At 39.8% G+C, this 14,724-nt stretch overlaps 1 protein-coding gene across 1 annotated transcript in view; it reads right to left on the bottom strand.

The window, feature by feature from the left end:
- The window catches only part of stk32a (serine/threonine kinase 32A), an 87,842-nt gene that overhangs the window by 61,347 nt on the left and 11,771 nt on the right, over positions 1-14,724 (bottom strand). Inside the window, exon 4 of the mRNA XM_036588238.1 lies at positions 11,252-11,403. Within this exon, the coding sequence (XP_036444131.1) occupies positions 11,252-11,403 (152 nt within the window). The remainder of the gene's footprint in view (positions 1-11,251; positions 11,404-14,724) is intronic.

The raw sequence follows: 14,724 nt of genomic DNA, 5'->3' as shown, positions 1-14,724 counted from the left end.
GTAGCGCTAACCTAGCATGAATGCATGCATGTAGTAAATAGTGTAATTTTACAGCAATAATTTCTCTTTGGTAGTTTATTGAAACAGGAGAGGAAATTCTGTGGAAAGAGCAGACTCTAAACTTTTAATCTATAACACGTTTGGGTTTGTAGGTAAAAGAGCAGATAGTTTATTATAATATATTAGCAGGGTTTCCATTTAAACATTTCACAGATTTAATTTCCAAAAGGTCAGTGAAAGAGAATGTGAGTTAATCAGTGTTTCCATTAACTACTCTATGAGACAAGCGTCTCAGTCATCATGCGTGGTGTATCACAGCAAGAAGGGCCTGGGTTCGATTCCCCGACCGGGTGACCTTTCTGTGTCGAGTTCACATGTTCTCCTTGTGTCTGCATGGTGTTTCCTTTCACAGTCCAAAGACATGCAGTCAGGCCAACTGGAAATACTAAATTGCCCCTAAGTGTGAGTGTGTGTGTGCATGTCTGTCTGTCTGCCTTGTGATGGACTGTTGACCTGTCCAGGGTATTTCCTGCTTTCCGCCCAATGACCTCTGATATAGGCTCCAGCAACAATGATGAATATAGAGAAGGCATTAAACATAGATTCTTATCTTGTTAAATGTAGTTATGTTATAACTGAAGCTCGGAGGGAGGAACATGGCTGAAACCCCTCTTTCTTCCAATCTAACTCCCTATAAATTCACATCCTCACCTTCTGCTCCCGTGACAAAGGGTTCACAATCCCCACCACCACCACCACCACATCTCCTCCCAGTTCCTCAGTCCTACATCAGGGAGGTCTAGCCTCCTAGCTACAGGCAGAAGCTTCACAGAACTCCAGCTAAAGTTCTCAGAGTCCCCCCCCTCCCTCAATCAGTCTTCCCTCATACTACCACCACCATGTTGAAGGCATGGTCTGAACTCACAAACTTACTACTCAAAATTCAGTTAAGTCTTTAAGGCAACTTTTTAAAGTTAAAATCACATTTATTTTGCAGTGTGTGGGCTTGTTCATTAGTTATATCAGGTGTGTATCAGAAATTCTAAAATGTGCAGTGCAGTGGAACAGGATCAGGATTGAGAACTACTGGCCTGATATATTTTAAAAGTCTATTTGTAATGAATTCAAATTGCCTTTACTGCAGTTTTGTCTGACATAACCCCAATATTTATAGGGTGGTTTGTTGACATCATCGACTACGTCAAAGCTGTGAATAAGTCAATGGCTGATTTTAAGGGTTTTTTTGGCACCACTAGCACACCAGACTTAAAAAATACCCTCACTGACAGGCGGCTTCTAACCCTAATTTTGACGTTTGCAGCACCTTTTCCCAATAACCCATTTTAAGCATGACAGGTAATGTGTTAATGACCCAGAAGCCCTGGATTTCTTTCATGCAAAAATGCAGCAATGAAAGACTGATGCAGCAATTTACTTGCAAAGATCTGCAATTTCTGCAAAATCACTGAAAGGCCTCATGTGTGACACATTACAGAGAAGGACAACAACATCGTGATTACAGCCAGAAACGCGGAACGCTTCAGCAATTGAGCTGAGTTGTTGTGAGCGAGAATGTATTGGGAATGTATTTCGTACATGATTGGACTGTCATATGACTCGAGAGAGGAGGCAGAAAGCTGCTGTCTATGCATTTGGGCTGCTACTGTGCCTGCTTAAACCAGAGAACCTAAACATGCTGGAGTTTCTGATCTAGACGGTTTTGCAACGGTTTAAACTGTTTAACAGCCTTTAAGTCGCTTCTTGTTAGAACGATAATATGACTGAAACCTATCGTGTTAAATTAGCCTACAAGCTGTTTTTGTAGATTATTATTGTTATGAGACTGTTAGTCTGGACTGTATTACATACTAACTTTTGTATATAACAACTATGATGTAAGTACAGCTGTTAAGTGTGCATTCATGTTTGCTGAGGGGAACATGTTTAATGCATGGAAGCATGATTTTATCTGTTTAGCAGTTGGTGTTATTAAAGATTTCACTTGTTTTCTTGAATTGCTAAAACTTCCAGTTTAAGTGAGCATTGTTTTGTCCCCCTATATGGAAAAAATATATATTCCAAATGTATCTCAAATATATTTTTGTATGAATGTATGAAAATGGCCAAAACATCTTTTGTTAAATATATTTCCAAAATGCCATTATTTATAATTGTGATTATATTTTTTTCAATTCTAGTTTTAAAGGTTAAAAATATACCTAATTATATATGAACTGAATGAACAGAACTGACTTCTGTGCTTTGCATTGTTCTTTACATTAACCATGTACACACAAAATGTATTTCAAATAAACAAGATAGCAAATCAAAACTGCATTTTCACAGAGTATCAATACCAACAACACTTGATTTTGTCCAGTTAAAGGTTCATTTGTGAATTTAAAATTAAGATACTGGAATACAAATTCATTTCAGAAGGGATCCAAACAGTAAAGCGCATTAGACAGTATTTTGTCTGTTTTCATACATTTTCAAATGTATTTAATAAATATATTTACATACATTTATTTTTATATTCCCTATACATTTTACATATTTACATATTTAGCACAGTTGTAGTATGTTTTCATGAATGGTTTCTCAGTCTAGCTTTCTAACTAGGGAAATGATGGACAGCAGCTTTTCTTTTCACTTAGCAGACCAGCCTGACTCCACCGACTCCACACAGACTCAGCTCCTCGCGAAGCCACATGCTCATTTCAACTACCATGTCTGCTCAGCTTCTTCTGGTAAAAGGGGGCCAAATTACACCCCAGTGCTGAGAAGGCAGGTGGGAGAGGCTTCATCAAGCTCCAGCACCTCCACACTATCGATCCACCTTTAGACCAACTGATTGGTAGCAGGAATTAGCACGCTTGCATGTGCCTGAAAGATTGCTTTCCTCGAATCTGCCAATTCTGTCTAGAACGAAGTAAAGTTAGTTGGAGTTATTTAACGTTATTGAACGAAGATTATGCTAGCTAATCCCATTAGGGAGAATTATAGATAATATTTGAAAGATTTTTTAGGTAAATTAATATTTGAATGATTCTTTAGGTTAATTAAAAGTAATAAACGATTTTAATCATATTATATTATACTGTATTGCTCTCTCTGCACATGTGCAGCTTCTCCCTGTGTGTGTGTGTGTCTGTGGGTGACCCTGAGTATGTTGCAAATTGCAGTGCTGTGTGCAAAGAAGGCCTCGTCTAGGAGAGGCACACACGCAGATAAGAACCTGTTTGTTTCATATAAGTATTAAAATGTCTTTGAAGGAGAAAAGCACATACGTAGGGAGACGTAGCTGTAACCATATTGAATTAAAGTAATACATAAAGTGAATAATGCTTAAAAGCCTAGGCCTGATTGTGGCCTTGGCCTGTGATTATTTTTTAAAATATGTTGCTTCTTGGTTTGGAAATAATACTATAAAAATGAAAAGATATGAAATATTTGGGAAAGGGTAGGAGGAATCAAGTGATGACCCCTCCTTGCCCAGAAAATTATAAAATAAAATTATGGGTTTTTGTGGGTTGGTCAGTTGCCTGGGCCAACTCAGGTTAACGCTTGTTTGTTGGAAAGCTTTAATCTTCATAAAAGAAATTGTGTCTTTTCCTGCCAATCCTGGCGTTTTGAGCTTTATTTTAATTTTTTTAATTCAGCGATGCACGATGAAATCGGATTTATATCAGTACTGGCAGATAATTGGTTAAAAGATATTATGACACAGGGCTGGGCACATGTCATGCAATATCTACCCTTATCATGACAAATTATGTTACAATATGCTTTTCTGAGCACATCATAGATACCATCTGTACTTACAACACTTCCCAATTGCATGTGTGATTACAGAGTGAGCATTATTAGTCCTGTAATTGGATTTAGTGCAGAACAGGATGTGAAATATTGAATATAAATCATTGTATTCATAATTTTTGATTGTATTTTTAAACATGGCACTTCATTGTCTTTTCCAAAACATATATTGTGACATATTGTGCATCATGAAAACTTCTTAGAGTGTCTGATATTACATTTTTCTATATCGCCCACCCCTGTTATGACATAGTTATTGCACTTAGGGGGAGCAGAATGTTTAGGTGTCATTGGGCTACTGCGCTAAAATACCTGCACTTTACTACATTTGTAACCATACAGAAATAAATGTTCTACTTCTCATTAATGCTAATGCAATTTGTACATTTAATAAATGTTTGTGCATTGACAATAGCAGATATGATGAAAAAAACTGAATATTTGCCACATGGGCCACAATTCACTTATCAGTGCACTGCTAGTGGTATCAGATAAGAGTGAAGCCTTCTTTAAATGGGCTACAATGTTTGTGAGTTTACTTTACACTAGTAGTCCTGAAGTTTTAGAACAGTGATAACTAAGATATGAATTTGTCATGCATAATTTTGGATTACTTCTACAATTTGAAATTAATATAAAGGCCCAAATGGACCAAAAATATCTCCAATCTCTCTGCCACGTCTACACTTAAGCAACAGCATCACCTCATTCCACTTAGCACCTCTTAACTTGAAATGCGTCCTGAACTCATCATAACAAATCAAAGTAAACCATTTAGAAGCAGAACTAAAGTGATTACTTTCATTTAATTCACAGCCAGCAGTACCTCAGCCCACAATACAGATCTCAGCCTGAAAAGTGTCCACAGCAAATCAAGCTGAACTACCTGAAAGCAAAGTGATCATGTTAATTGATCGAACTCAGGAGGCCCAAACAGGGCAAACTGAATTAATGTTTAGTAGTAAAGGTGTCAGTGTAAGTAAAGGGGTCAACATTGGAAGTGAGGTGATGCAAACTAACCCCCACTACTTTTTAGCCTCTTAAACTTCCTGTATGCCTTCCTCACTCTCATAACCACACAACTTACAGTGCTCTTTTATTTAATCTCTAGTTCCTTTAAGTACATGTGATTCCTTTTTCAGCATCAGAAAAAAAACATACAACATATTTTAACAGAAAACATATTATATATAATGTTTATAATGTAAATATACAATATATTGCCAAATTTTTCAAAGTTGTTTGTTTTTCCCATTTATTACACCTTCTTTTTAGGACACTTGCTTTCACTTTTTCAAAGAAATGTGCCTCCAAAGTTCAGTCTTAGAAGTCAGTTTTGCACTTTCTCATGACACACACACACACACACACACACACACACACACACACACACACACACACAATCTAAACTGCTTATCCTTCTGGGTCGCAGGGGGGCTGGAGCCTAGCCCAGCGGTCATTGGGCAGAAGGCAGGAAACACCCTGGACAGGTCGCCAGTCTATCACAGGGCAGATAGACAGACATCTACTTTCACACACACACTCACACCTAGGGGCACTTTAGCATGTCCAATTGGCCTGACCACATGTCTTAGGACTGTGGGAGGAAACCGGAGTACCCGGAGGAAACCCACGCAGACACAGGGAGAACATGCAAACTCCACACAGAAAGGACCCTGGTCACCCGGTCGGGGAATCGAACCCAGGCTCTCGCGATCCAAATAATTTCACACATTCTGGTGATGTTGAGGTCTGGACTCTGAGGTGGTCAGTCCATTGTTCAGCTCGACAGCTACATCCTTTCAGACCCATAGCGCTGAGTCGTCTTCTCACAGTGGAAGGATGGACAGAAACACCTGTGGATGTTTTCAGATCTGAAGCAGCTTGATTTTCTCCTCTCTCTCAGAGAGGAAAGCTTTAAGTACTGTTTATCTGATGGGGACAGTGTTGGTGGTCTACCAGGTCTTTCAGGAGGTTGTTAGGAGTCCCGTGTTCTCTGTAGCTTTTACTAGTTTTCTCTTCCTTTGACTTTCTCCATCCTTATGTAAGTGGCCTATCTTATATCTGATCTCATCAGAAATATCCTGAAAAATGAATAACCTCTTCTTAATGGCCATTTTGACTGGAGGTTAAATAAATGAAGGGTGGTCTCTGACTTTTGCACAGCACTGTATATAGTTTCAGGGTAGATACTCAAGTCTTCAGATTAAAAACTGAATATTAAACCTGTAGTTCCTTTAGTAACTGTTAGCATCAGTGTAGCAGCCGCGTCGCTGTGCTAAAGAAATGCTCCACATACAAACACCTGAGGCAGAGGGACAGCCGCAGTATCTGCAGGAGGGGAGGGGCGAGAGAGAGAGAGAGATAGTGAGAGAGAGAACACAGAAAGAACGAGAGACAGAGAGAGAGAGAGCAAGAGAAAAGAAAGAAAGAGAGAGCTTTACAGCTGCTGCTAATCTCCCACATCATCGCTGACCTTCAGCGCGGCTAACTCGGACAGTCGTAGTCGCTCTGCTCATCCGCGGAGCTGAACGCAGCACGGCTCGTGAAGGTGGTGAGTGGGGGGAAATGCTGCCAAGTGCATTAACATTCACAGGGCTTTTTCTTATTGAATTGAACACGGCCCCTCCGGCATCTAATGCTGTTCGTCCAAAGAGGCCATTCTTCTTTCCTTGGCTGCCAGACGTTTCTGCTTATTGTCCTTAAAATCGTAATTAAAAGACTGCCATTGATCTAAGGCCGGGTGATTTAGCCATTCAGACTACGACTGCTTAGAATGATGTTGCACCGCAAACAGACAGAAGCACAGGAAGAATAGCAGCCTGGAAGCTTTACAGAAGCGTATTAACCCTATCAAACGTTGTGCTGGTGTGACTGGAATCGTCTTTTTGTCCAGTTTAAGGTATTAAAGTCTAGAACTGGTCCGTGTTGGTCATAGTAAAATGCATCAGCATGTGAAAGCTTTCTGTGTACTACTGTGTTTCCTATCACTGCATTAAAGAAGCTCCAAGCTGCATTTATTGTTAGTTACCAGAGATGGCGATTCAACTCGGACTCCGAGGCTTAACTGACTCATGATTTGTCTTGGACTCATGCTTATCTGACTTGCAATGCAATTCGGACTCATGCTTAACTGACTCGCGATTTGACTCGGACTCACACTTAACTGATTCACGATTGGACTCGGACTCATGCTTAGCTGACTCACAATTCGACTCGGACTCGCACTTAACTGACTCGTGATTCAACTCAGACTCATGCTTAATTGGTTCGCGACTGGACTTTGACTCACGCTGAACTGACTTGCGAATCGAGTCGGACTCATGCTTAATTGACTCGCAATTGAACTCACATGCTTAACTGACTCACGATTGGGCTTGGAATCACGCTTAACTGACTCACGATTGGCCTTGGAATCATGCTTAACTGACTCACAATTCGACTCAGACTCACACTTAACTGACTGATTTGAGTCTGACTAATGCTTAACTGACTCGCAACTGAAGTCAGACTCACGCTTAACTGACTCCTGATTGGACTCAGACTCATACTTAACTGACTCGTGATTTGACTCAGAGTCATGCTTTAGTGACTTGCGACTGGACTCAGACTCATGCTTAACTGACTCGCGAATCCAGTTAAACTCATGCTTAACTGACTCGCAATTGGGCTTGCAAAGCGCTCCAGAGATCTACTGCTCCACAGCCCAGTGCTGGGGGGCTTTATACCCCTCTACTCAATGCTTGGCACTGGGCATGTGTGCTGCTGCTCTGGAGCATCCTACTCTATTTGTCAATGCTTTTCAATGGGAGCATCGTAAAGAAGCTGAATTCGCTAATCAGAGGGGCTGTCTAGATACTTTTGGACATACAATGTATAATTTTATTCATGTTTGTTTGTTCTAAATGACGGGTTATTAATTTTTCAGGTTTGCTAGATCATGTTCTGTACTTATCAAATTAAATGCAACAGCAGCATTCAGACACCACGGAGGAGAAGAGTAGATTAAAATGCAGAAATAACTACTTTTTGTGTCGGCATTAAAAGAGTAAGAAAAGGAGAAGCCATAATACTTGAGGATGATTTTAATGACTCTGCTGCCTTTTCCTAATGAGACTCATAAGCTTTCTGTGAGGCCTCCGAAGGGAAACTTCAGACTCATCAGGGTCAGTTAGCTGACATATGAATCAAAGGAGGAAACTAGCTGAGAATACGAGCTTTTCATTAGATTAGAGACTTTAAGGCCATTAGAGGCCTAAATCGGAAACCTCAGCACAGTTGCAGCTTTTTTCCTCACTTTCTTCAACTCCGTCCACGGCTGTGAAGCTTCCTGCTTTTGAGATGCGCATGAAGTAACCTAAAAATCATCCTCTGGTAAAAGTGTTGTTACTTCATTGAAGTAATGACTCAAACAGAGGTAAAAAGTGACCAAGCAAAAACCAACCTGAGTAAAAAGCATCAGGTTCAAAAACAACTGTTACTGCGGTTGCTAGGTGGTGGCAAGGCTGTTGCTAGGGTATTTTGGGTGGTTGCTTTGGTATTATTAAGTGATTGATACACTATTCCAAGTGGTTGCTAAAGTAATGCTTAGCTGTTGCTATGGTATCCCAGGCAGTTGCTTTGGTGTTGCTATGCCTTTACTATGATATCCCAGGTGGTTGCTAAGGTGCTGCTGGGCCATTACTATGGTATCCCAGGTGGTTGCTAAGGTGTTGCTAGGCTGTTGCTATGGTATCTCAGGTGGTTGCTAAAGTGCTGCTGGGCCATTACTGTGGCATCCCAGGTGGTTGCTGAGGTGTTGCTGGGCTGCTACTATGGTATCCCTGGCAATTGCTTAGGTGTTGCTGGGCCATTACTATGGTATCCCAGGTGGTTGCTAAGGTGTTGCTGGGCCCTTACTATGGTATCCCAGTTGGTTGCTAAAGTGTTGCTAGGCCTTTACTATGGTACCCAATGTGGTTGCTAAGGTTTTACTAGGCCATTGCTATGGTATCCCAGGTGGTTGCTAATGTTTTACTAGGCCATTACTATGGTATCCCAGGTGGCTGCTAAAGTAATGCTTAGCTGTTGCTATGGTATCCCAGGCAGTTGCTTTGGTGTTGCTATGCTTTACTATGATATCCCAGGTGGTTGCTAAGGTGCTGCTGGGCCATTACTATGGTATCCTAGGTGGTTGCTAAGGTGTTGCTAGGCTGTTACTATGGTATCTCAGGTGGTTGCTAAAGTGCTGCTGGGCCATTACTGTGGCATCCCAGGTGGTTGCTAAGGTGTTGCTGGGCTGCTACTATGGTATCCCTGGCAATTGCTTAGGTGTTGCTGGGCCATTACTATGGTATCCCAGGTGGTTGCTAAGGTGTTGCTGGGCCCTTACTATGGTATCCCAGTTGGTTGCTAAAGTGTTGCTAGGCCTTTACTATGGTACCCAATGTGGTTGCTAAGGTTTTACTAGGCCGTTGCTATGGTATCCCAGGTGGTTGCTAATGTTTTACTAGGCCATTACTATGGTATCCCAGGTGGCTGCTAAAGTAATGCTTAGCTGTTGCTATGGTATCCCAGGCAGTTGCTTTGGTGTTGCTATGCCTTTACTATGATATCCCAGGTGGTTGCTAAGGTGCTGCTGGGCCATTACTATGGTATCCTAGGTGGTTGCTAAGGTGTTGCTAGGCTGTTACTATGGTATCTCAGGTGGTTGCTAAAGTACTGCTGGGCCATTACTGTGGCATCCCAGGTGGTTGCTAAGGTGTTGCTGGGCTGCTACTATGGTATCCCAGGTGATTGCTAAAGTAATGCTTAGCTGTTACTATCGTATCCCAGGTGGTTGTTAAGGTGTTGCTAGGCCAATATTATGGTATCCCAGGTGGTTGTTAAGGTGTTGCTAGGCCAATATTATGGTATCCCAGGTGCTTGCTAAGGTTGTGCTAAGCCATTACTAAGGTATCCCAGGTGTTTGCTTTGTCAAGCCAACTTAATTATACCCCAGAAATTAGTAACTAAATGTGGAGTCATACCCAAGACTTTTGGTTTAGCATGGCATGGCACACTTTTTTGGGCAGGGAATCAAACCCCAGCCTACCACACAGAGGGTAGCAGCACTTCTCACTATGCCACACCAATCACTTTTAGTGAAAAGCATCAATAGAGCCCAGCCAAAGAATATCCAGATATGAGGTGGACACGTACCCTTAATGCAAGGCGTAAACAAGCCCAAGTCCTCTCTGCTAACTTCTGCATCACATAAATATCTCAATTTTTTTCAATTTCCTCAGAAAAAAAACATTACTCAATTTGAAAAGCCTTGTTTAAAGGCTTATTCTGCACCTGGCAATTTGGCTGCCTGAATTTGCATTGACTCATTTGTCTTATTTAGAGATCCTGTGTCTTATAAAGAATGTTGTTACACTGTGAGAGCTTTACGCAAAGCCACTTCTATTTCATTTAACAGTTCATTAGATGTACAACAAATAACAAACCAGGCTTACTACAAATTAAAAGCACATACTGAGTGTAACACGTTCCCTGGATCTGATCAAGGACCTTACTTATTATATCTGTGCATATGTGCTTCACTGGATTGCAATAACATTTTTGTGCTCATTCCATCCAAGTGAATTTAAAATAAATGAAAATTCTATAACAGTAAAAAAATTTTTGTCCCAGTTCATCTGGACATCGTTTTACATCGAAATGTCTTGTCCATGTCCTGTTTTTGCTGTATTTTATTGTTTCCCCGGAATTCCACTTACAACATTTGTGTGGTTTCACAGTCATACTTTATTTTTACATGACTATTTTTCACCCTCTTTTTATCACTTAGAATTAAACGGTTTGTTTTGTTACTGTGCCCTTAAGACAGATATATGTAAATGACCTCTGTTCTGATTGGCTGTCCTGTACTGAGCCTTGTTCAAAAAGTCCAGTCTGAAACGTACTGAACAAACTGTTAAGTTCAGTCTGAAATCCTCAGTGATATGGGAAAAAATAAACTTCAGCCAATGCTTTCGGATGTGTGCATCCTTCAGATGGCTGTGGTGATTCATTTACTTCCCGACAGCCGGAAACAGCACAACGTTTTATCGTTTCCTCACATCTTCCACTCCAATAACTCTGCTACAGACTCTCCGCAGTACCACCACTGCACTTCAATGTGAATGTGCAGGGCTAAACTGCTACAGACTGAATAAGTGGCCATAAATAAATGTGATCATGGTTTTGACATCACAACGTCATGATGAATTAAAAACTATAGGCTATAAAAGGCTATAATTGTCGCCATATGTTGACTGTATGGACTGGGGAGAGAACTCACAATGTTTTGAACTCTTCTATTTCAAAAAAACAAATAAAATGTACAATGTGGGTCCTTTAAGGTTTCTTAACATCTTTTGTTGAGCTTCTAGAACAAACGTTCATTTAGATACAATGCAGAACTCACCAGAAGTTGACCAGAAATGGGTGCTCCAGGTTCTGCATGATCTGGAGCTCCTTGAAGACGTTTCGCACTTCATTCCGCTCCACACATTTCAGCTTGTTCATGTACTTCATGGCGTACATCTTCTTCGTGTCCTTCTTTTGCACAATGCATACCTGAACAAAGGGATGGCCATGGTTATTTGAATGCATCAGGGGTCAACTCTTTTACTGCCCTGTTGTGGCTGCACAGCAGAATTAGACTTGTGGGTAAAAATAAAATAATCCTCCTTTGCAGTAAAATAAAGGTTTTCTGATAGTTCGTTCTAACACAGATTTAACAAACGCTAGCGTTGATGTATAACTGCTAATTCAACCTTTAACCCTGAAGGTTGGTGCACAGACTGTAACAAAACAGGCAAAGAGAAAGATTTAAGACAAACATTAATCATTTAGAGACTAATGGACTTATTTGCGTTTATAATCACTCCAGCTGGTTTCCTGATACGTTTCATTAAAAAACACTAAAATACGGCGAAGCTGAAGTCAGCTTCTTGTTCTCCAGCTTCTTGTTCGAATTTTCCTGTTCCACCTTAAATGGTGCTTCAGTTACATTTGGGCGCCTCGGGCACCATCTAAGCTGGAACGGGAAAATTCGAACAAGAAGCTGGCGAATGAGAAGCGACTTCAGCCTTGTAAAACATCGAATGTTGAGAGACATTTTACAAGAAACTACTCTACTTTTGCGGAAAAGTTTCCTGCTGGAGATGTGAGAAAAATGGTTATAGCTGAGATAAATCTTAAAGCAGAGCAAAGTGAGTCTGGGTTTTGGTTCAGCTCATCCAATAAGACATAACAATGTCAAATATGTTTATGAAGCTCACACATAACCAAATAAGTATGTCTAATCAGAGCTATATATGGAAATACTTCAAACAAAAAAACAAAAATGACAAATTTGTACAGTGAGAATTTGAAGGAGTTATTAGTTTGTAGGTCAGCTGGTAGTTTCACACATGGCTAAAACATTTTAGGGAGGATTTTTACCCAGTTTTTAAACTGTGCATATTCAACCATAACAAATGGTTAAAACATCTATCCCTAATGGACCAAATCAGAATGTTTGTAAACACAGTGGTCGGCAGTGAACAGCTTGTGTCCAGTCAGCATGGCAGCAAGTCAATTTACAGCACAATATACAATATATACAAACATAACAGACAAAACATTATCAACAACAGTAAAATCTTGTGTTTGAGGTTGTAATGTCAAATGTACGGCGTTTTAGGGCCACTGTTAATAAAAATAAAAATAGTAGACTTCGAGAATAAAGTCGCAATATTTAGAGGAAAAAATTGTACAGTATGATATTTCAAGAATAAAGTCGCAATATTTCGAGAATGAAGTCAGACTATTTCAAGAAAACAGTCATAGTATTTCGAGAAAAATTTCGGAAACTTTGAAGGAGAATCGCAGGCAGTGTCGTCTACGTGGCTATCGGTGGCTACATCTCTGTGTCATTCAAAGAGGGCATGAAGTTTCACAGACAATGAGACTGATGATCACAATGATCGATACACAGGAGTGAGTAGAGCTCCGGCACCAGTACAGCAACAGAGACCCCAACGTGTTATGGCTACAGTTAGCCCACTTTATCCTCGAAATATATATATATATATATACATATATATATATATATATATATATATATATATATATATATATATTTTTTTTTGTTTTGTTTTTTTGTTTTTTTCTACTTTTATCGAAACATTACGACTTTATTCTCGAAGTCTACTATTTTTATTTTTTTTAACAGTGGCCCTAAAACACCATCGTACAAATGAACCCAAACATTGATTTATTTTACTTATGTTTTACTGTCTAAAGCAGGTGGATCTGCTGTAAGTAGTATTAATAATGTTAGTGATGGATCCTCTGTGTTGCAGCTGGAGCCAATGACTATTTAGTGAATCATTTACTCTGAATCATTTATGCTGAGGTATTCATTTGTATTTGCAATATTATTTGGACATTTCGATACTTAATATTCTGCTTGTGGATTTTATTATTTTATTTGAAACTTTTGGCACGAAACTGACTCCAGATGAAGACTTTAACACAATGAATGTTTGCTATTAGGATTATTAATCTGTAGAGTGTTCAACATAAGGCGACATAAGCTATAAGCAGCTGACGCTATTAGCATTTATGCTAGCAGCCAGGGAGTGTTTTTGCTCATATTTTCACATTCAAAAGAGAAAAATAAAGACTTTGTTTGATTCTACATCTGATTCTGTGTAAATTTAGATATGTATGTGAGTGTGTGCACATAACAGTGCAGTATGTGGTTTCATATCAGCCAGTAGAGTAAGCTAACTGGCAAGCAAGTTAGCTAATTAGCTTTAGAATTGCTTTAGAGTGACCTAAAATGACCAAAAACACCTTTACATCATTAAGTGTGGTTATTATAAACAGTTGAGGCTGTCTCTAAAGCAGGTGGAAAATGAACTACAACTAGAACCATAAGTTTAGTTGGTTCATGTTGGGCCTGTTATTGTTTTTGAACATACAGTGGAAAAGCACCCCCACAAAGTGAATCCCTCTCTATTAAACCCTGCAGTGAAAGTTCACAATATGATGAGAATTAATCACAAAATATTTTGACAATATTGTGTGCATTCTTATGCACATAATCCGATCATATTTCTGCAGTTATCTGATTATTCAAATGGTCATGTAAACACCATACTCGGATCTAGAAATCTGATTAAGAATTCCCATAAGGAGGGCTGGATTTTATCTCAGTGATCATATTTCTGTATTATAGACAGCGGTACCAGCAGTGTTGCCGTGAGACGCAACAAAACACTTCTGGAGCGACGCTGAAACCAAACACGGAATACAGGACTTAAATATTCTTCATCTTCTAGATGATGTATGTTCATATTTTCAGGTAAAGTGGCTCGATGTTTAAAAAAAGCTGCAGCATGAAGTTTGAGTTTACATTACGTTTACGTCACGTCTTCTTCTGTGAGTTTATTGGTGGGTGCAAAGTAGAAATCTGATTACTGTCTGACTCATGAAGACCCAGAGTTTCCCCAATATCTGATTACTCAAGTGCATGTAAACGTGTTGATCAGATTACTGACAAAATCTGATTTTCTGCAGTCATCGGATTGTTAAGTGCATGTTAACACACTCACTGACTGATCTGTTTGAAGCTTGTTTTTTCTTGGTTCTTGGTTGATCTTGGTTCTTTAGATCTCACGATTAGTACAAAATCTTGCTGTACCAATGCAGCGCTACCTGCATCATACATACATACATACATACATACATACATCATCTAAACCGCTTATCCTTCTGGGTTGTGGTGGGGTGCTGGAGCCTATCCCAGCTGTCATTGGGCGGAAGGCAGGATATACCTTGGACAGGTCACCAGTCCATCGCAGCTACCTGCATCATCCACCCGGAAGTCAGTTATTTGCTGTTGTG

The sequence above is a fragment of the Colossoma macropomum genome, unplaced genomic scaffold (genome assembly GCF_904425465.1).
Source record: "Colossoma macropomum unplaced genomic scaffold, Colossoma_macropomum, whole genome shotgun sequence".
Classification (NCBI taxonomy): Eukaryota; Metazoa; Chordata; class Actinopteri; order Characiformes; family Serrasalmidae; genus Colossoma; species Colossoma macropomum.
The sequence above is the reverse complement of the archived record's forward strand: the minus strand, read 5'-3'. Positions and strand labels throughout refer to the sequence as shown.